The sequence below is a fragment of the Phascolarctos cinereus genome, unplaced genomic scaffold (genome assembly GCF_003287225.1).
Source record: "Phascolarctos cinereus isolate Bilbo 61053 unplaced genomic scaffold, phaCin_HiC Scaffold_3;HRSCAF=262, whole genome shotgun sequence".
In the NCBI taxonomy this organism is placed as follows: domain Eukaryota; kingdom Metazoa; phylum Chordata; class Mammalia; order Diprotodontia; family Phascolarctidae; genus Phascolarctos; species Phascolarctos cinereus.
Window position 1 is genome coordinate 159,888,781 of NW_027555736.1, and position 22,186 is coordinate 159,910,966.

Sequence of the window (22,186 nt, forward strand, 5' to 3'; positions counted from 1 at the left end):
AAGCTTCTTGTGTTGGGAGCCTAGGTCTTGGTCTCTGGCTTTGTGTGCTGGGGGCCTCTTAGGTTGGCAATCAGAGGCTGTAGGGTTTTGGCAGCTTACCTCATGTTGGGCTGGAATTAGCCAGGCTGGAACTTTCAGGCAATTCTAGGTTGCCTGCTTTTCCTTTCCTTTAGCTTTCTTCAGCTCCTTTTAGATGGGTGCTGCAGGGTGTTTGTCTGCCTGGGGCCCCTTGTAATGCTGCCTCCCTGGTTTCTGCTAATGCACTGGGAGATTCCTTTGTGGTACAGTGCCGAGGCACCTGGTGGTTTTCTGAGCTGGTTTCCACCGGTTCCCCAGCCCTTACTGAGGCACTCAAAGGTCCAGGTGTTGTTGTTTGCCTGCTCTTCTATATTAGCATCTGTCTTCAACTGCTAGCCTTAAAATTTCCCCCTTAAGAGAATTTTACCTACTCTCATCTTTAGGTTTCAGGGGTTACTCATAACCTGATAATAGCCTTCCAGTTTACCTGTCTAGAATATTGTTCCACTTTTCAACCTGATCTCTGTGACAGTGTGCCATGTGCTGTTTTTTGCCCTGGACTGATCTCACCCTGGACTTTGGCTTTGGCATTCTTGGGTCCTTACCTGGCATCCTGATTATAAAACTCTGCCTTTTTCACCCACTATCAATGGACCTTATGCATGCTTCTGATGTTTTGTTACTGTACCATAGCCTTGCCATTGGCCCCCTTTCTTCATCTCTACATGGAACTATTGCTTTGTGGCATTAGCAATAGCTATCCCCTCTACCACATATTATGTTGCTGAAAAAAATGTGTAGTCTTGAATCTCACTGCATTCTGCCTTGATCAAACCACATCTGGAATATTTATGTTCAGTCTTAGAGCCATATTTTTAAAAATTCATTTTATTTTTAATTTATGGAACAAAATAAGCATTTCTGTGACATAGTATATATTGTAAATAATAAAAATAAAGATAACAAAAATGTAAAAATAGTAAAAAGATGTCACACTTTAAGAAGGATATTGACAAATGTATAGTATCCAAAAGGCAAATGATCAGGATAGTAAAGAGTCTTGAGACCATGCCTTGCAAGGATCAGTTGAAAGAAGTGTGGGGATTTTTAGTCAGGGGAAAAGAATTTTTGTTTGTTTTTTGGGTAGTTGAATACACTAGTTCTTTTGAAGTATATGAAGAGCTGGCAGACAGAATTGTGATTAGATTTACTTGGATCCAGAGGGCAACAGTCAATGGAAGTTCTGGAAAGGCATATTTAAGTCAATGTAAAGAAAAAGAATTCCTGAGAATGAGGTTTATCCCCCAGTAGAATGGGCTGTTGAAGCAGATAGTGAGTTCCACTTTGCTCAGATTAGTTTAACTGCTTTTTGTGGACATTTGTAGATAGATATCTAGGTATGTGTTGGGCTAGATAGCCTCCGAGGTACCTCATAACTCAGATCACGTGATGAAAGATGGTTCTTTTTCCTTCTGGATTTGGAGTGGCACCAACTCCTGGGTGGCTAGAAGTATAATTGCAATCCGTAGACAGTGCCAGCTTCTTTGACCAACCTAGGTTTGACAGGTGTAAATGCAAAGGCTTAGCATGCAGTGGATTGACAAAACACTCAACTGTGGGGTTGTCGGCATCTATTCCATCACTTTTCAGACAGTTTTTGTACTCCATTAAATAAATTATTTTAAAAATTGGTTTACCTTGCCCAACCACAGGACATGTAGTATTAATATCTTTTAGGCATTTTTAAAAGTTTTATTTTTGTGTATTTTAATTTCAAAGTTAAAAGTCATTTTTTCTCTTTTTCTTTTTCTCTTTTTTCTCCTTTTTCTCTGTTTTACCTATCTCCCTTCTCACCTCCATCTTTTGGGAAATACAGAAACCTTGTATCACCAAAGAACACTAAAAACAAATTGCCACACTGGTCATACCTGAAAATGTGTTTCTTATTCTTCAAATTAGTCCACCATCTCTCTGTCATGACATGGGCAGTGTCTTTTCTTTCTCAGTTCTCTGGAAACATGGTTAATCATTTAGTTGATCAGAGTTTTTAAAACTGTTCTTTAAAAATTGTTTATTTTGCAATATTGATTTTACAAGTTGTTCTTGTTTTTGTTTACTTCTTCACCCTGTATCAATTCACACAAGTCTTCCTATGATTCTTTGAAATCATCTTTGTCTTCATTTTTATAGCATAATAACATTTCATTATTCTCCATTTAAAAAGCTTTAAATGTTACATTAATTTACTGAACAAATTTTTTTTAGTGGTGACTTAGGAAATCCTTCCCAGGAAGCCTCCTTTATAAAAAAAAAAAGGAAGTAAATTATGACTTACTTTTACAGGTAGGTTCATTCTTGAAGGCAGAAGAATTCCATTTGTGAATTTATTTTCCTAAAACAAAATAGGCTCCCTGCAGTCCTATATCTATTTAGTAACAGGAAGGACATTGAGTGTTATTTACAAAAGCCTAGACTCTTGAAACCTGTTATTTGATACCATATTTCTTAGTACCTGGAACACATGTAGAGAGGCAGGGAAGGCAAATCTCTGGCCTAAGGTGCTGCCTTCATGTTTTTCTTCCACCAGCATGAAGGTGATCTTTGAGATATATATGAGAGCAAGACACTCATCATGAAACCTTGAAAGGCCACACTATAAAAGGCAGAGTGTTGTTACAAATGATATTCTTACTCCTAAAGCAGGAGCAAATTCTAGCCTTTTTTGTTTTTTTTCCCCCCAAATCCTAGCAAAGTCCTCTGGGTGTTTTGTTGATAATGGCAAAGGTGGACACCTCCTCCATGGTTTAGTTTCCCTATATGCCAAACAGGGATAATGATATCACACATGGCAATTATCCTAGAGTAGTAAGGATTAAATGAGGTCATAGATTGCTAGCCCAAATGGGCCTTAGTAGCTACCTATAGTCTCATCTCCTCATTTTATAACAGAGAAAATTGGGTCCCAGGGAGATAAAGGAACTTGCCCAGGGTGATACAGGTAATTAGTAGTAGAGCTGGGATTTGAACTAAAGTTCTCTGATTCCAAATCCAGCACACTTTCCGCATTTGATGGAGGAACAGATTTTAAAAGTTGAGAACAGATTCTGTGTAGAATCTAGAAAGGACAAGGCTGTGTGTTTCAGAGAGCATCTGTTTACCTTACTTCATTTGTTGTTGTTTAGTCCTTTTTTAGTTGCGTCTGATTCTTTGTGACCCCATTTGGGATTTTCTTGGCAGAGATACTGGAGTGGCTTACCATTTCCTTCTCTAGCTCATTTTATAGATGAGGAAATGGAGGCAAACAGGGATAAGTGACTTGACCAGGGTCACATAGCTAGTAAGTGCCTGAGTCTGGATTTGAACTCATGAAGATGAGTCTTCCTCATTGCAAGCCCAGCACTCTATCCACTTTACCATGTGACTGCTATAATGAATTTGCTTCATTACAGGTTTTCATTTCTTAGTGATGACTCCAGATTTTCCCCATTAGATATTCACTGAGGGTTTTTGAACTCTGGTCACAGGGAGGAAGAAAAGCAACTTTTCTCTCTCCCACCAATTATACTATATCTTTATTCCCTTGCCTCTTTTCCTTTCTTTGCTGGAATGCAAAATGTAAGGTTGGTTGTGTGGTGGTGTTTTTCACTTGGGAAACATTGGATTTTATTTCTCAGAGATATAAGAGGACTTAGACTATGTCAGGTCAATCTTTGGGAAAGGTATTTGCCTGGGGAAAAGAAAAGACTCCAATGCAATATTAAGAGTATACTTCTTGTTAAGAGGTGAACAATTTTTCCAGTTCCCCTGTAATATACCAAGCTATGTGTGTTAAAGAAATTATTTGTTTTCTGCTATTGTTTTTTCACTTCCCCTGTACATATCTTTGGTAGACAGAGAGTCATTGTTTGGTTTGTGAAATCTTTGTGGATTTTGTTACAAATTTAGAGTAGCAAATATGCATCACTATTTCAAAGGATCCTATAATGTCAGCAGTTAGCTCAGTCCATCATTGGAGATCACAAATGCTCCCTACCTCAGATGGTTCATGGACTGCTGTACCCATAATAATTCACCACCTGATTTCCCCTCTTTTGGAGTAAAGAACATTTCTATTTCTTTGAGTAAAGAGCATCTCCAGATGGCATCTCCCTAATTCCAACTGTGCCTTGGACTACAGATATATTGTTGTTCTCAATTTTGATTTGTAGCCTAACCCTAATCAAGGTTCAACATCAAATTGGAGTAGGCCCTCAGTAAAGCTCAACAGATACGGTGATAATATTTTGTTTCTTTTATTTTGATAGGGGAGAAATGATAGACAATTGGACATTTTTGATGAAAAGCAGACTAATGGACTACAAAACCATCGAGGTTGTTTTGTTTTGTTTTGTTTTAGCAACTTTTCATGCATTGGAATTTATTGTAACCATTTATAGGTCCAAACATCTTTCACTTTGGCTCAGTTCAGCTCAATAGCTGGTTATGGGAAGCATGATATGAGTGGAAAAAGCACTATCTCTGGAGTCATAGGACCTGGGTTCAAATTCTAATTCTGAAGCTTGGTACCTGTATGTCTGTGAGCAAGTCACTTAACTTCTTTGAATCTAAAATAAAGAGATTGTACTAGAAGGCCTCCAAGAGCTCTTCTAGCTCCATAGCAATGCTTCTATATTACCTAAATTTACATTTAGAATTTTTAATCCTAGGAAGAAGAGGAAACAATGTAAACCATTACTATTATTTAGTATTTCTTATATATTTAGTATTGCTCTTGGATTCTAATATTATCTTCCAAACCTTGTAAAGGTTTCATATTTTTCTTGCTTAGGAATTTTACCTTTATACAGATTTTTTTGTTTTGTTTTTCTTAATTTATTTATCTTTAGTTTTCAACATTCACTGCCACAAGATTTTGAGTTCCAAATTTTCTCCCCATCTTGTCCATCATCCCACCCCAAGATGGCATCCATTCTGAATACCACTTCCCCTAATCTGCCCTCCCTTCTATCTCTGCCACCCCCTTCTCTTATTCCTTTCCCCTTCAGTTTTCTTGTAGGGCAGGATAGATTTCTACCCCATTTCCTGTATATCTTATTTCCCAGTTGCATATGAAAACAATTTTTTTTTAACATTTGTTTTTAAAACTTTGGGTTCCAAATTTTCTCCCTTCCTCCCTCCCTACCCCACCCTCATTGAGAAGGCAAGCAACTCGATATAGGTTGCACATGTGTAGTCATGCAAAACACTTCCATAGTAGACATAATGTGAAAAACTAAGTATATTTCCCTTAATCCTATCCTGCCCCCATTTATTCTATTCTCTCTTTTGACCCTGTCCCTCCTCAGAAGTGTTTGCTTCTGATTACCCTCCCCCAATCTGCCCTCCCTCTATCATCCCCTGCTTCTTGTCCCCCCCCCCTATTTTCCTGTAGGGTAAGATAGATTTCCATACCCAATTGAGTGTGTATGTTATTCCTCCTTAAGCCAAATCCTATGAGAATAAGATTCACTCATTCCCTCTCACCTTCCCCATTTCCCCTCCACTGTAAAAGCCTTTTCTTGTCTTTTTGTGAGATAATTTACCCCATTCTACCTCTCCCTTTCTTCTTCTCCAGTATAATCCTCTCTCATCCCTTAATTTTATTCTCCAGATATCACCCCTTCATCTTCAACTCACCCTGTGCCCTCTACTTCTATCTATCTATCTATATATATATCACACACATACATATAATTTTTTCCCTCCAACTACCCTAATACTGACAAAGGTCTCATGAGTTACAAATATCATCTTTCCATGCAGGAATGTAAACAGTTCAACCTTAATAAGTCTCTTATGATTTCTCTTTCCTGTTTACCTCTTCATGTTCACTTGAGTCTTGTATTTGAAAGTCAAATTTTCTATTCAGCTCTGGTCTTTTCATCAAGAATGCTTGAAAGTCCTCTATTTCACTGAATGACCATTTTTTCCCCTGAAGGATTATACTCAGTTTTGCTGGGTAGGTGATTCTTGGTTGTAATCCTATCTCCTTTGCCCTCTGGAATATTATATTCCATGCCCTCTGTCCTTTAATGTAGAAGCTGCTAAATCTTGTGTTATCCTGATTGTGTTTCCACAATACTTGAATTGTTTCTTTCTGGCTGCTTGCAATATTTTCTCCTTGACCTGGGAACTCTGGAATTTGGCTACAATATTCCTAGGAGTTTTCCTTTGGGGATCTCTTTCAGGAGGTGATCGGTGGATTCTTTCAATTTCTATTTTGCCCTCTGGTTCTAAAATATCAGGGCAGTTTTCCTTGATAATTTCTTGAAAGATGATGTCTAGGCTCTTTTTTTGATCATGGCTTTCAGATAGTCCAATAATTTTAAATTCTCTCTCCTGGATCTATTTTCCAGGTCAGTTGTTTTTCCAATGATATTTCACATTTTTCTATTTTTTCATTCTTTTTTTGTTTTACAGTGTCTTGATTTCTCATAAAGTCACTAGTTTCCAATTATTCCATTCTAATTTTTAAGGAAGTATTTTCTTCAGTAATCTTTTGGACTTCCTTTTCCATTTGGCTAATTTTGCTTTTTAAGGCATTTTTCTCCTTATTGGCTTTTTGGACCTCTTTTGCCATTTGGGTTAGGCTATTTTTTAAGGCATTATTTTCTTCAGTGTCTTTAGCAAGCTGTTGACTTGCTTTTCATGATTTCCTTGCATCACTCTCATTTTTCTTCCCAGTTTTTCCTCTACTTCTTTTACTTGATTCTCAAAATCCTTTTTGAGCTCTTCCATGGCCTGGGACCAATTCATATTTTTCTTGGAGGCTTTAGATGTAGGAGCTTTGACTTTGTTGTCTTCTTCTAGTTGTATGTTTTGATCTTCCTTATCACCAAAGCAAGATTCTATGGTCTGACTGTTTTTTGTGCTGTTTGCTCATGATCCCAGCCAATTACTTGAGTTATAAACTCTTTGCTAAAATAGAGGTCTGCTTCCATTGTGGAGAATGTACTGTTGGGGGTTTTGTGCAACTGTTTTCAGAGATACTTGTAGGGACCTGTAAATTTTCAGTTCTTCCAAGGTGGTATGATCAAGGGTGAGGTGTTTACTCCCTTCCTGGCCTTTGCTCTGGTCTATGAGTGACCACAAACACTCTTTTCTGCCTTGGAACTGTAAGGAGGATTTTCTCTGCACCACCACTACAAGCGCCACCACACCAGAATTCCTCCTCTCCCCAGGATTGCCATGTAGAACTGTGACCCAGATCCAAGTACAGGCAAAGCAAGAGAATCCTGCCTCAGCACCAGCAAAGAGATCCCTGCAATCTCCCTATGATTAGCCACTCGATTCCTCCTCAGTCTGTGGGCCAGATGCTCCAGAAGCAGCCACCGCCATGGGGCCGTGCTCAGGGACTGGGGCTGGACTGAGCTTCTCTCTTATCTTGGTCATAGACTTTTCCTACTGACCTTCTAAGTTGTCTTTGGAGTTTGTGAGTTGAGAAGTCTGGAAACCACTGCTGCTGCCCATGATTCAGTCCCCTGAGGCCTGCTCCAGTTTCACTGAGACCTGTTTTGCCTGCGTGCCCGTGCTGAACTGAGTTCTTCTCCCCACCCGGTTTGATATACCTTTCCAATTAACCATCCAGGTTTTCTTGAGCTGGAAATTTGTTTCACTCTGTCTTTTTGTGGGTTTTGCTGCTTTAGAATTTGTTTAGAGACGTTTTTTACAGGTATTTGCAGTGGTTTGGGGGAGAGCTCAAGCAAGTCACTGCTTTTACTCTGTCATCTTGGCTCTGTCCCCCCATCATTATACAGATTAAAGAGTTTAACCTTTGACCAGAAAGCATTGACTGTGAAATCAGAGGACCTGGGTTCAGATTCTGCCTCTGAGGGACTTAGGGACAAATCAGTTAGCCTCCCTAAGCCTCAATTTCTTCATCTGTAAAATGAGAAAATTTATTAGATGGCCTCTGAGGTCCCTTCTAGCTCTGGATCTATGAACTTTTAACAGTAACTATGAAAAAGAAGAAAACAAATTTGAGATGTAGCATACTATATTGGAAAGAATACTAGATTTAGAATCAGAAGGCCTACATTCAGATCCCACTTCTGATATTTATTATCTATATGATTATAGGCAAGTTACTCATTCTCTTTGGGCCTCAGTTTCCTCATCTGTAAAATGAGGGAGTTGGGTTGGGGTTGGATTAAGGTTTCTTCTTTTGTGTTTCTTCCAACCCTTTTGGAATTTTGATAAAGCCTGTGGAAGTCTGGTACAGCCTCAGAAAGCACAAAATTAAACACATGGGATTTCAGAGGGAATCAACCATATTGAAATAAAGAAATAATTTTTTTTTCCTACCCAAGATCATGGAGCTCCTGCAATCTCTCCATAGAATTTTGATGAGCTAGATGGTCTTTTCTAACTATAGAATTGTGTGCTCTTATGAACTTGTGGACAGTATTAATGTATGGATATAATTTCACTAAGATCAGTTGTATAACTATATAAACTAGATAAATTTTATTTAAATATATGTTGCAGAGGTAATTTCATTAACATTGGTTGTATGTACAACTGTATAAACTATGTGAAAAACTGTGTTTAAGTATATACATACATACAGGTAATTTCATTAACATCTGCTATAGATATAACTCTGTAATTTTGATGAAAATAATCTTGCTTAAATATTAATCTGCATGGATTATTTTAGAATGGGTTGACATTTTTGCTTGAGTTTGTAGAGATGATGAGTTTAGGCCAGAACTGGCCCCTAGGTGGCACTGTTTATTCTTAACAGAGCTATCTCTTAGCTCAACACAGAAAACCCAGTAGAGCAGCACAAGATGCATTTATGCTTTTGAGAAGGTGTAGGTTAAGCTCGGTGAAATGAGCCATTTTCAGGAGGATGCTGTTGCAAGGAATGATCATTCTGGTGTCACTCTGAAGGAGCCATAATGGCCATCCCCACACAATTTGTCGTGGACCAGGTTTGGCCTTAAAGTAAGGTTGCTGCCTGGCAGCAGGGTGTAATTACCAAAACAAAAAGAAACAGATACCGTGTGTCATCCCCTGCTAATGACCACAACATTTTCTTGCCCAGTAATCTGTAACAAAAAGCCACATAAATGATCAGGCTGCACTTAAGTGAAGCACTAAAGAAAAACTTGGTGGCACGAAATTATTCCAGCCAATTGAGTGGAAATGATAGAGAATAATACAAAGTTATCTCTGGCAGGGAGATGTGTGTTTGGAATGTCACCAGTGGCCAGTGCATTGAGTCTGCAACCCTCCCTTATAGACACACAGCCATCTGTGTAAGTACATCTTACATCTGCTTCTTATGGATATTTCAGGCTTTTAGAACTTGGAATCACTGGGGTGCAGACATTTTAAGGGATTGTACTTAAGGGATTTCCCTTCACCCTTTCACAAATATAATTTTCCCTAAGGATAAAAAAGGGGAAGCTTTTAATATGTAAATGTTGTATTTGCAATAATTCAGTATTTCAATTTCCCCTTTAAAAAAAATGTTGTTCAAGCAATTAATTTTGTTTTCACTTTAGTTTCTTAAAAATAATACATCTCACAAATATATGAATTCTTTTTTTTTCCTCACCCCAAATATACTTTTTATTCTGCATCTCATATCTATCCTCTCTCAGTCAAGAGGTAGGTTGCACAGATTTTTAACAGTTCCCTGGCTTAGTGATTAATCATTACTAAATGCACATATTCTTGATAAACCTATATCCATATTTTTTCATATAGAAAATGTTGTGATTTGTCTTTTTTAAGATTATATTTGCCTTTCTTTTGGCCTTTACAAGATGTAAAGCCCTTGTTTTATCACTTGTATGGTGCTGACATTATTTCCAGTATCTTTCATGAAGATTTCTACCATATCTCCCATCTACGTTCTTTAATCTGGCCTTCTCTGATCATAAATGTGCATAGGTAGAAGATATCTTACCAAGGCTGGAATGTACTCATACAATTAATTACTGTGAATATAAATTAATAGAAATAGAATTGTCATTAATAGAAATAACTCAAAAATGCAATTACTGCAAAAATTACTCTGATTTAAAAGCAAATGCTTAGTACAGAGAAGAAGAGGGTTGGAAGTTGTCTTCGTTAAAAAATGTTACAAGGAATAGACTTGAATTAATCAAAATGGTTTACTTCCCATAATTAAGAATATTTTTTCATAAAATATAAGTTTTTATATCATGAAAAATATGTTTGTGGTTGAGGTGAAACTTCACAACTTAGAACTATCAAGCTGTAGAATTTTAGAAATGGAAGGCACTACCTTCCTCGTTTTATAGGTAAGGAAGCTGAGGCACCAAGATGAATTCACCATTGGGCCTGTCTCCTACCCCAAATATATATACAGTCACACGCACACACACACACACGCACACACACACGCACACACACACACACACACACACACACACTCTCTTTGTGCCTCAATTGCATTAACTTTTTCTAAAAAATTGGATTCCATTTGGACAGTACTATCACTGCGCCTTCCGAATGACGGGAGATGGCTGGCTTTTGTGTTGTGGAGAATATCAAGATATCCTCATTATTGATGCCAAGACCTTGGCAGTTCTTCACGCTTTTACATCCTCTCAATCTCCTGATTGGATCAACTGCATATGCATTGTTCATTCCATGAGGATTCAAGGTATATGTTTGCTACAGTGCATGAAGTATCCCGGGGCAGTGTAGACAGATTATCACTGAAGTGTCTTAATTGGTTGCATAGGAAAATATGCATACTGATGAATACTAGGTGAAGGGTATTTGATAATTTCAGATCATGTCCTAATCGAGAATGTTTGCTTGTGTTACCTGGTCAAGGCAGTAGCTCCTTATGTGAGATTGACTCCTTTATAATGGGAAGAACAGAGTGATTGTGAAAGGGCTAAGGAAAGATTGGGACAGTGAAATGAATAGCCCAAGACATTGGAAAGAGATTGCATTGTAGATACAGTCAGAAAAGACTGGCTCTTGTGAACCAGTTTGCTTGAGATGTCTCAGTAATGCCTAATAAGTATTTGTTAAAAATGACCAGTTTTATTCTATAGTTTCCTTTCTCCCAATATAGTGAGGAAAGGACAGTTTAAGAGTTAAATTTGATATATATTATATCATGCAAAAATATAAGGTTCATCTTCTAAAATAACAGTGTTTATATAGGGGAAGAGAGTCTGCTGATGACAGGACAATAGATCTGAAATTTATTTTTCATGTAAACATCCAAAAGGTTTATTATTTCCTTTTAAATAAAAAGTAAGGGTATATAAGTATATACATATATATGTGTGTGGGTATATGTGTATATGTGTATGGATATATGTATATGTATATGTATATGTATGTGTATGTATGTGTATATGTATATGTATATGTATATGTATATGTATATGTATATGTATATATTGTATATGTATATGTATATGTATATGTATATGTATATGTATATGTATAAACTGGTATAGCTTTCCAAAATACATAACCTATAGTTAAGATGTCCTTTTTGTGACTGAATTGCTCAGTGGTCAGCTCATGCCTTTTTTTTTTTTAAACAGAGGATTCTCTCCTGGTGGTTTCTGTAACTGGAGATCTCAAAGTATGGAATCTGTCCTCCTCTATAAATAGCATTCAGGTCAGTTTTGTGGAATAATGCTTCTCGCCTAAGAATTAGACATTGAAGTATGGAAAGGCTAAGAATTTGTGGGGCTTTTTGTGTTGATCCTTTTTTTGGTAGTTGCATGTTAAATGGGGTGCATAACAAGGGACCTGAGGTGGGGGTGAGGGGAAGGTCCCAGAAAGTACCCTTGAGGCATCATTGCCCTACATTTTGGCATAATTGTTTATATATTTAGTAGTGGTCATGTGTTTGGTGTGGGATAGAGAAGGTGTTGACAGTAACTTTGGATCTCCCCTCTTCTTTCATTGATTGCTTTTGGTTTTTCATTTTAACTTCATAGTCACTTCCTGATGAACCCCTCACAACCTATTGAACTTTCCCTTAGAACAAGGAAAACAGTTAAGCAAAACCAAGCCACAAAGCAACAAAATTGACAGTGTACGTTATCGCCTGCAACTGTAGGTCTACAAATCCTCTACCTGGCTACTGAGGGCAGCTCTCACATTCTTCTGAAGAAACTTTTTACTATTATTGAAGAATGTTTCTCAGGACGTGGCAAGAGATAAAATGTTGATGTGTTTAAGACACAAATTTATTTTTAGAGCTCCTTCATTGAAACTGTAAGCAATGATGTCAGAGACATTCTGACATCTCAGTAGCATTAGCAATTACAGACTGCTTATATGCTAAAAGATAACTTGCTCTGTTAGCTAAAAGACTTGTTCTAAAAGAGCAGCTAGGTGGTACAGTGGATAGAGTGCAGGACCTGGAGTTGGGAAGACTCATCTTCCTGAGTTCATATCCAGACTCAGACACTTACTGGCTGTGTGATCCTGGGCAAGTCACTTAAGCCTGTTTGCGTCAGTTTCCTCATCTGTAAAATGAGCTGGAGAAGGAAATGGCAAATTACTCCAGTGTCTTTGCCAAGAAAACCCCAAATGGGGTCACCAAGAGTTGATGACTGAACAGCAACAATTTGTGCTGAAAGAGTTCAGTTTTGTCCTTAGTCTTCCCAATGTGCTATTCAGTCCAGTACTGTCGTCCTCCTTGTCATTCCTCATAAAAGATGCACCATTTCCTGACTGTGTGCATTTTCACAAGCCCGTCATTCCTCTCTCCTCATGTCTGTCTCCTGTCCTCCTTCAAGTCCCAGATAAAATCCATCTTTCTGTAAGAAATCTTTTCCAGTAATTCTCCTTAATACTAGTGCCTTCCTTCTGTTCATTATCTCAAATTTTTCCTTTCTATATCTTACTTGAATAGTTGTTTTCAGGTTATCTTCCCCATTAGACTGTGCATTCTTTGAGAGAAGGAATTGTATTTTTGTTTGTTTACCCTTCTTTGCATCCCCTGTACTCAGCATGGTGTCTGGCACATAAGTACTTAATAAATGCTTGTTGACTGACTCATCCGAGAAAGGCCTTTGATCTAGCTTGGATCTTCCTGGTTGTGGGAGGTTCCAGAAATACTGAGCTCTATATACATACGTATACACATACACATACACATACATACATACACACATACATACATACATACATACACGTATATATACATAGATAGATAGATAGATAGATAGATATAGATATAGATATAAAAAATAACTATCAATCAATAGAAATTTATTAAATGCCTACTTTGTACCAGGTGCCATGTCGGGTACTAGGGATATAAGGTCAAAGAATGAAACAGTCCCTGTTCACAAAGGGCTCTTATTATAATAAGAGAGGCAACAAGTACATATAAAACATGTATAGCATAAATAAAAAGTAAATAAATACTGATATATGCAAAGTAGTTAAATATAAGTTAGTTTGGGAGGAAAGGCACTAGCAATTTGGGAGATCAGGAAAAGTTTCATGTAGAAGATAGTGCTTGAACTGTGTCTTAAAGGAAGATAGGAACGATTCAATGACAAAAGGTTAAGGAAGGTACTCATTAGGAATGTGGGATGGCCAGTGCAAAGACACGGAGATGAGATGTAGGATTCTGTGTGTGATGAAGAGAAAGACTGAATGACAGTGCAAAGTGAGAGTAATGCCTACTGAAGTGTAAAAATATGTTTCAAGCAAGTTCTGTACAGTTTTAAAGGATTTTTATACTCAAATATTTACTGAATGACTACTATATGTAAGGCACTCTGAAACATGTGGCTACGATACTCTTAATTTCTTTTTCAAGTGACTTTTTACCTCAGAGGCCTTACAAGTTAAAATAGGATTGTGAGATACTTTTGAAGTCATAAAAAAGTGATCTGGTACAAATATGTTGGAAACATTTGATTATATGCATTAACCTAAAGCATTAGGAACTAGTACTAATATGTGTCCGCTTCTTATAAAGGAAAAGAAAGATATTTATGAAAAAGAATCTAAATCTCTGGACTCACCGAACTGCCGGACGATAAGATTTTGTCCCTACACGGAAAGACTTCTGTTGGTGGTATTTTCCAAATGTTGGCAGGTAGCGTGTGAACACAGTGTATGTCTTTATTCTCATGATAGTTACATTGAAAAGTAGACTATAATTTAAATATTGCACAAATCCTTTGAAATATTTATCTGGGGCCCTGGACAAACACCCACTTTCCACTTTGCATCAGGTTTTTTACTACATCTAGTTCCTATACTTTGTGGGATGATGTTTGATCCATAGTATGCCTTGGTCTGTGGATAATCATTCATGTTATAGTAGAGAGCTACTATGTTTAGACAGAAGATTTTTTTTTAAATTGATGCCTCTGCTTGAGAATTTAAAGTAATATTGTCATGCTCTTCTCTTGAAATAATTTATCTTTTTAAGGGCTTCTACTTTTCACTGTTCAACATCCTTTTTTCTTATGAAGGTACTGAATGCAAGATCACTGACAGAAAAGTGAAAATGTCACCCTTTGAAAATGCCCTTTTCATTTCAATATATTATATAACTAAATCTATTACAAATTATTTGGCTTTATAGAAGGCCACCCTGAAATAAGATTATAGTTCAATCAAACTTATTAAATAATAATTATCAATGAAAGACAATAGCTGAATGCCTATGTTCTGCATTTGTATTAAGTTGTTCTTGGTATGTATATAAAGATAAAATATAATGTACACTTGCGACTTGCCCATAGGTTGACTTAAACTGTAACTTCATTGATAGAATTGAGTGCACATTGTTAACTGTTGATGGAAAACAAGGATTTTCTTTTTTAGGTTTATGATTACTGTGATTTTTCCCCCCTGCTCACTGAAGTCAGTAAAAGCAGGGAGTTTTTTGCTGGTGGAGAGGTGCTCGCTGCTCACCGAGTCATCATCTGGACAGAAGATGGTCACAGTTATATCTATCAGCTGCTGAACAGGTGGGCTCAGATGGGGACAGCACACATAATGTTCAGGTAGAAAATGAACTTTGGGAGGTTTATTATAGGAAAGTCCCTGCATGTTGCCCATGATCAAAAACCAGAACAAAACCACTTTGGCACCCAAAGATTTACCCTAAGCTTGGTAGACTCCAGCCTTTGTATGAAACAGCAGGGGATGGAGGAATGAGATTAGTCATGTAGAACTTGTACAGCTGGTGCTGGGTTTTCAAAAAGAAGTCACTTGTAATTATTAACCTAACAGTTTCTAACAGAGTTTAGAAACTTCAGTGGTAAAGCCTGGACTTAAAAAATATTGAGAAGAGTGATACAAATATGCTACAAGTAAACAGACCCAAACTTTTAAAAAAACTTTTTTCCCCTTTTTTTTTTCACCCAGTGGACTTTCAAAAAGTTTATATCCTGCTGATGGAAGAGTACTTAAAGAAACCATGTATCCTCATTTACTTTGCTCTACTTTTGTAAAAGAAAATAAGGTAATGGATAAAAAAGAGAAATGATTCCTTAAAGTTATTTCATTCAGTATTTTAGATAAGTAGCTGGCTTTCTTTGTTTCAAAATAAATTGTTATGAAAGAGTTGGTTCAAACCATCAAATAATACAAACCTTACTCTGGTACTACTATTTTGAAATGGTTTACATTTTTTACAAAGTTGCCATAAAAATTATATTTCATTAAACATATTTTTAAAATCAATATGATTCTCCTGAATGCCAACAGTAAACCAGGTAAAATTTTACTTTTATTATCATTAGTAACAAGAATGATAACAATAGCTACTTACCTTTATGTAACACTTTAAAAATTTCAAAGCACTTTCCACATATTATCATTACTACATCCTGAAGTAGTCAATAGATAGATAGGATTATACCCATTTTACACGTGACAAAACTGAGGTTCATCTGCAATAATAAACTAATGTCAGAAAAGGGATCTGAACAATATTCCTGATACAAGTCTAGCATTGTATTAGCAATAACAACAAGGATAACTAACATTTATATAGTGTATTCTATGTGCTAGGCACTGTGTTTTACAATTATTGTCTCATCTGGTCCTTACCACAGTCCTGGGAAGTAGATGCTATTGTTATCCCTATTTCATAGATGAGGAAACTGAGGCAAATGTGTTAAATTACTTGTCCAGGGTCACACACATTTGAAGTCAGGTCTTCCTGACTCCAGACCTGGTGCCCTATCCACTGAGCTACCTACCTGCTCCAAAACAATTACACCAACAATTCATGTACTAAATAAAAAGCATTATCTGATTTGCTGAAGGATGTACAAAAGTAAATGACAGTCTCTTGCCCTAAAGGAACTTACATTCTAAAAACTAATAAAAAATACAAAATATTTCACTGATGTTGATAAAAGATGTCATTGGAGAGTCTGGTGCTTCTCAAGGTGATAATATTGAATGATATCCCCTTAGGTACACAGTTTGGTCCTCAGTTTTTAAGGTTAGGAAGCTTAATTTTATTAGTCCACGCAGAAGTAATCAAGCTCTGACAGCAACTGATGCATGCTACCAAATATAGAAGAAATCCTAGTAAGCGTGAATGCCAATTTATTAGATGACAGTGACAAATAAATCTGATGAAAGACTAGATGTTTATATTGCTATTTAGCACATTTTCTTCCCAATAGGATGGTCTACTTAAACAACCAAATTGAAATTGAAAGATTCACTGGTAAGTATCAAGCCATGATAACCAGATACACTCATTTCTATTCTGTAGATCTGCCAAGTAGACCAGATACTTGTCTAACCTGGTAAAGTCAGGATACCCTCCTGTCTGATGCTGGATAAACATTCAACTCTTCACTCTTTAATTCTCTTTTTTCCCTACTGTTCATTAGCTATCAAATATATTATCATATAATTATCATAAATATATTACCTCCCCATGCTAGACATATTTCCCAAATTAAAATTTAACTTTAGTTACATTTTACATCTGTTTACTTCTTTCTGTGGAGTCACCTTAAGCTCCTTGTTGAGATTCAGGAAGCCTTTAAAAAAATTATCTCGTTCAGCTTCTGTAAATGACTAACTTTATTCATTATGTGCTCATTCTTTCCACTCCCCTACCCCTCTGCTTAGCTACATTGACTCTTACTGACTTTTAGAGAGTGACATTTCTAACTTTGTTCCCATATACTTGGAGGGCAGTCTTTTATGTACTAGATAAAATTATTATAACCATCCTCACTTTCTAAAAATATTGAACTTGGTCATCAGTTAAATACTAGAATACTTATTGCAAGAAAAACAAAATGTTTGTGAATGATTGATACGACAACCAAGAGTACGTGTTGCTATTTTTTGGTTGATGGCATGTTTAATTAGTCAACTATAGATGCTGAGAAGTCAGACAATTGCTTCCTTTCAGACTTATTTGTGAAGTCTTACAGATACTTTCCAAATAGGTGATGACAGCTAAAAATTAGAAAATGAAGGAATGTTTCAATTCAGGTATGCCATTGGCGATGATTTTTAAATTACTTGACAATTGCCAAAACAATGCTGTTTTGTATTCTATCTGGAAAAAAATAGTATTTTCAGTCTATAATTTGCCCAAGGCATTATTTAATTGCTGCTTTTAATATTTATCTTCCTCTTTGTAACTAAAATGTTCAGTATAAAAAGAATGGTTTCAGTGCTGTGCAGTTAAAATGCACTGGGAGTTTGGAATTTTATCATTATGTTCATTATTTGATATTCTCTTCTTTTAAAATAAAAATGTCCAGAAAATAAAGGTCAAAAGGCAGCAGCAAACCCCCTCCCCTTACATACCAATTTACCATCTTGGGGATACCAACCTCCCCAGCCACTCCATGTGGCTGATTTTTAAACTAAAAATTCTTCATTATGACAGCTATTTAGTTCAGTTCTTAGATGGCTTCAGAGATCATTGATATGGCTCCAGATCACCAATGACCCTGAGTCTTGGCCACACTCATTCATTCGTGCCCTTCTTGTGTAACTATTGATCATATCTTCATATGAATCCTAATCAGAGCACTCATCTAACATGGTGGGTGACTTTTTCTACTTCTCATCCCATTGAATAAATAGCAAAGGAATACATGATCTGTCCATCTGTTGTTCCTTATTCTCATTTCATATCCAGTCCATTATCTTTTCTGGTCATGTATCTGTTATGAAGTCCTTTAGGGTTCTTTCCTGTGCAGTTCTTCATTTTTTCTCTCTTTCTTCACACACACACACACACACACACACACACATACATATACACACACACACACACACACACACATATATATGGAGAGAGAGAGAGAGAATATAGATACACACATAGATAGCTATATATACACATATGGATATACATATAGATATATATATAGATACGCACATATAGATAGCTATATATACATATATAGATATACATATAGGTATATAGAGCTATATCATTTGTTGGGGGGTGAGGAAATCAGGGTTAAGTGTCTTGCCCAGAGTCACACAGCTAGTAAGTGTCAAATTGTCTGAGGCAGTATTTGAACTCGGGTCCTTCTGACTCCAGGACGGGACTGGCCCTCTATCTATTGCTCCACCTAGCTGCCCCATTCTTAGTATATTGTAGCCCACTTATACCTACAAATCACCTCATCATTATCCTTTGGTTCAAATGCCACTTTAGTTTTTCTGAAACTGTCGTATTCCATGAATCCCAGCCACATTGGGATTTCTGCTGAAAGAATATCTGTGCTAAAAAGATGAGCCTTGTTTCAGGGAGAAGCTTGAGGTTTATAAAAAGTATTGGTGTTTTCCAAAGGAAATCTATCCCACACTGTTCTTTTCAATTCTGGGATCCATTTATTGTCCATTTGCAGTTTATGTTTTATTTTGCATGTTATGACACTCAATCAGCCAATCAATATTAAATACTTATTATGTTCCCAGCACTGTGCTAAGCATGGGGAATACAAAAAGAAGCAAAAGACAGTCCCTGCCCCCAAGAAGCTTACAATCTAATGGGGGAGACAACATTCAAACAAATATGTACAAAGCAAACTATATATAGAATAAATAGGTAATAATTAACAGAGGGAAGGCATTAGAATTAAAAGTGGTTGGGGAAAACTTCCAGTAAAAGATGAGATTTTATTTGTGACTTAAAGGAAGCCAGGGAGATCAGTTGGTAAAGTGGAGGAGGGAATAATATGTACAGATTGTATCTACATTGCACAAAACATTGGAGTATAATTTGGGGCCATCTTAATATACTCCTACATGTGAAAGCCTCTGAAACTGAAATTTTGCTGCAATTATTTTTCTGTTGATCATTTTGCAAATTCTTAGCCATACTACTACAATACCAGATAACCAAATGTCCTATGAAATTATATTTCATATTGCTTTTGGATACATGATACAATCAACTCTGCTAATTCCATTATTTACATGTACAACAAGAAACTGTGAGTTATCCTTTCATTTATTGCAAATTTTATCTTTTGGTTTTGTTTGTATTGAAAATATTTATTTTATTTCTATTGATAATGTTTATTTATATTTGTTTATATTGAGAATGTTTTCAAGTTTGATGTAATTAAGTTCCTCTGGTAGTATATCTTCTCTTTGGTCATTGCACAAGGATATCACATATGAAGTACCTACAGTTAATGTTTATAGACTGTTTTGATAAAAATGGTGACTCTTAGAGTTGTATTCTCTTTTTTTTCTTTTGGCCTTTCTGCTACTGTCACTTGAAAACTAGAAGTTGCTTCATAGAAGTGGCTACATAGAGCTGAGGGCCATTCATTTTGTATTGCCCTTTGTTTCATTGCCATGGCCAAAGAGTTCATCACCAAAGACATAGGTGACTGGTGATAAGCATATCCATGCTTAGCTTGGCTTGGCCTCATGGAGCAGGCAAGTTTGTTTCCAGTTTATAATCAGAACTTTTTGTCATTCTTTTTTTACACACCTTTTGGTAACCTAAATAACGTCACCTTCCTACTATCAGGCTTTGCAGTAGGACTTTGTGGAGGTCAGAGGTATCAAGAGGATAATTAAGTCATGAATTTAACTGTTATCTCCTGACACATTCCCTGCCATCCCATTCTCATTTTGCTAAAAGTTCTATCTTACTTAAAAAAAAACCAGACTCAGGAGAAGAAAAACATAGTAGTATAGTGAAATTAACACTGAATTTTGCATATAAAGGGGGCAGCTGGGCAGTACAGTAGATAGAATGGTGGGCCTGGAGTCAGGAAGACTCATCTTCCTGAGATCAAATCTGGCCTCAGACACTTACTAGCTGTGTGACTGGGCAAGTCACTTAATCCTGTTTGCTTTAGTTTCCTTATCTGTAAAATAATATGGAAAAGGAAATGGCAAACCACTCCAGTGTCTTTGTGGAGAAAATCCCAGATGGGGTCATGAAGGGTCAGACACAACTGAAAAACAACCAAACAACAACAGCAATTGGCAAAAAAAGGACCTGGTTTCAAATCTGAAATCTGCTCTTAAACTATCTATTTGACCAAAAGAAAGTTCATTTTATCTTTTGTGCTCTCAATTTATTCATTTGTAAAATGAGAGTATTAGACTGCATAATTTTTAAGTTTTCCAATAGCTCCAGATCTGTGATTCTATGATTTAAGAAACATTTGTTCTTTTATTGTACTGAACTCTCTGCTGTATAATATCAATTAAGTATATGTAGTTCCTTTCCTAGTATTTGGAAGAAAGAGGCCAACAGCACTGAAATGAATGAAAATGCAGTAGATCTTCAGAGAGCAAAAGAAAAACATTGAAAAGGGCATTTCTTCTATGCAAAATTGCTGTTGTACATAAATTAACTGAGACACAGTAAAATAATTAAATTTATTGACATACAATAAATCTTACTACTTTTTCTATCTTAAAAAAACTTTTAACATGCACTATGGGCTTTTGCTATAGTTATTTGCTTTATATAACTTTAGATTGAGTTCATGATTTTGATAGTCTTTAATTCTTCATCATGAAACTGCACTTCCATTGCATTTTACATTAAGTATACTTTTGACATCAGTAATTTTTCAAGTCTAGTCTTGAGTATATGTGGCCCACAACTTTGCTTTTCTGAAAAAAAATGTATTATTTGTTTTTATATTGCCTACAATTCCATCTGTACCTATCCCTCCAGGAGTACCATTTCTTATAAGAAAAATTTAGAATAAAAGTGGGTGGGTGGGGAAATCATCAAATTAGTCAGCATGTTTTAAAAAAATCATATTATGTGCCATGATTTTTTTTTTACCTCTGACAAAGAAGTTTGCATCAGGCAAACTACCAGTCTATTAAAGCATTTTTATTTCCATTTTTAAAATTTCTTAACCTTTTGTCATGTGTGGAATTGTATAAAGTTGTGTTATAGTATTTCTATCTCTATTTGGGAATTCCTGTAACTCTGGAATGTTTTTACTTCTCAATACATTACTGTATTTATCAGAATTCATCATTCCTTCATTGGGGATAAGACTCCCATATGCAAAAAAATTCCCAAAACATTTTTTGGGGTATATGTTTTACAATCCCATGAAAAAGTCCAGATCTTAGAGACTTACCTGGACTTCTTATGCCGAAATTTTTGGCTTAGCCTTTGAAATACGGTCAACTTCACCTCCTTTTCTATGTCTTTTCAATCTTTAGTATTATAGTCTTTGTTCTGTCGTCCTCTTTTTTTCCCATTCTTCATAGCAACAGTTAGCAATGTTTACAAAGAAATTCCACTCATTTTTTTAACTTTAAAAAGCTTCTATCTTACTATAGAGGCATCAATAACAACCCCTTCAGCTGCCAGGTTCCTCTGAAGATCTTTGCTTACTTTCTAATGATTACTTGGGCTGTTCTGCAACAATAGTTTGTCCCTTCTTATTGTTGCTTTTTTTGTTAGTTTGTTTTCAAGCATAGTTCCTTTTTGTTGTAACTGTTCCTGCTTCATTGTTGGCCTAACTAATCCTTGAAGTGCTTGACTTACCCACATCAATAGCTGCTACAATATCTCTAACACTCACACAAGTATGCTCTTTAAGACTTTTAGCTTTCCAGGGCAGCTAGGTGGTGCAGTGGATAGAACACCAGCCCTGGATTCAGGAAGACCTGGGTTCAAATCCAGCCTCAGACACATAAC

General features: G+C 36.3%; 1 protein-coding gene across 1 annotated transcript in view; it reads left to right on the forward strand.

Annotated features, from left to right (window-relative positions):
* WDR72 (WD repeat domain 72) overlaps window positions 1–22,186 on the forward strand; it is a 302,460-nt gene that overhangs the window by 43,247 nt on the left and 237,027 nt on the right. Inside the window, 6 exon segments of the mRNA XM_078151250.1 lie at window positions 9,242–9,320; window positions 10,525–10,699; window positions 11,607–11,683; window positions 14,012–14,131; window positions 14,869–15,014; window positions 15,415–15,511. Coding sequence (XP_078007376.1) covers window positions 9,242–9,320; window positions 10,525–10,699; window positions 11,607–11,683; window positions 14,012–14,131; window positions 14,869–15,014; window positions 15,415–15,511 — 694 coding nt within the window.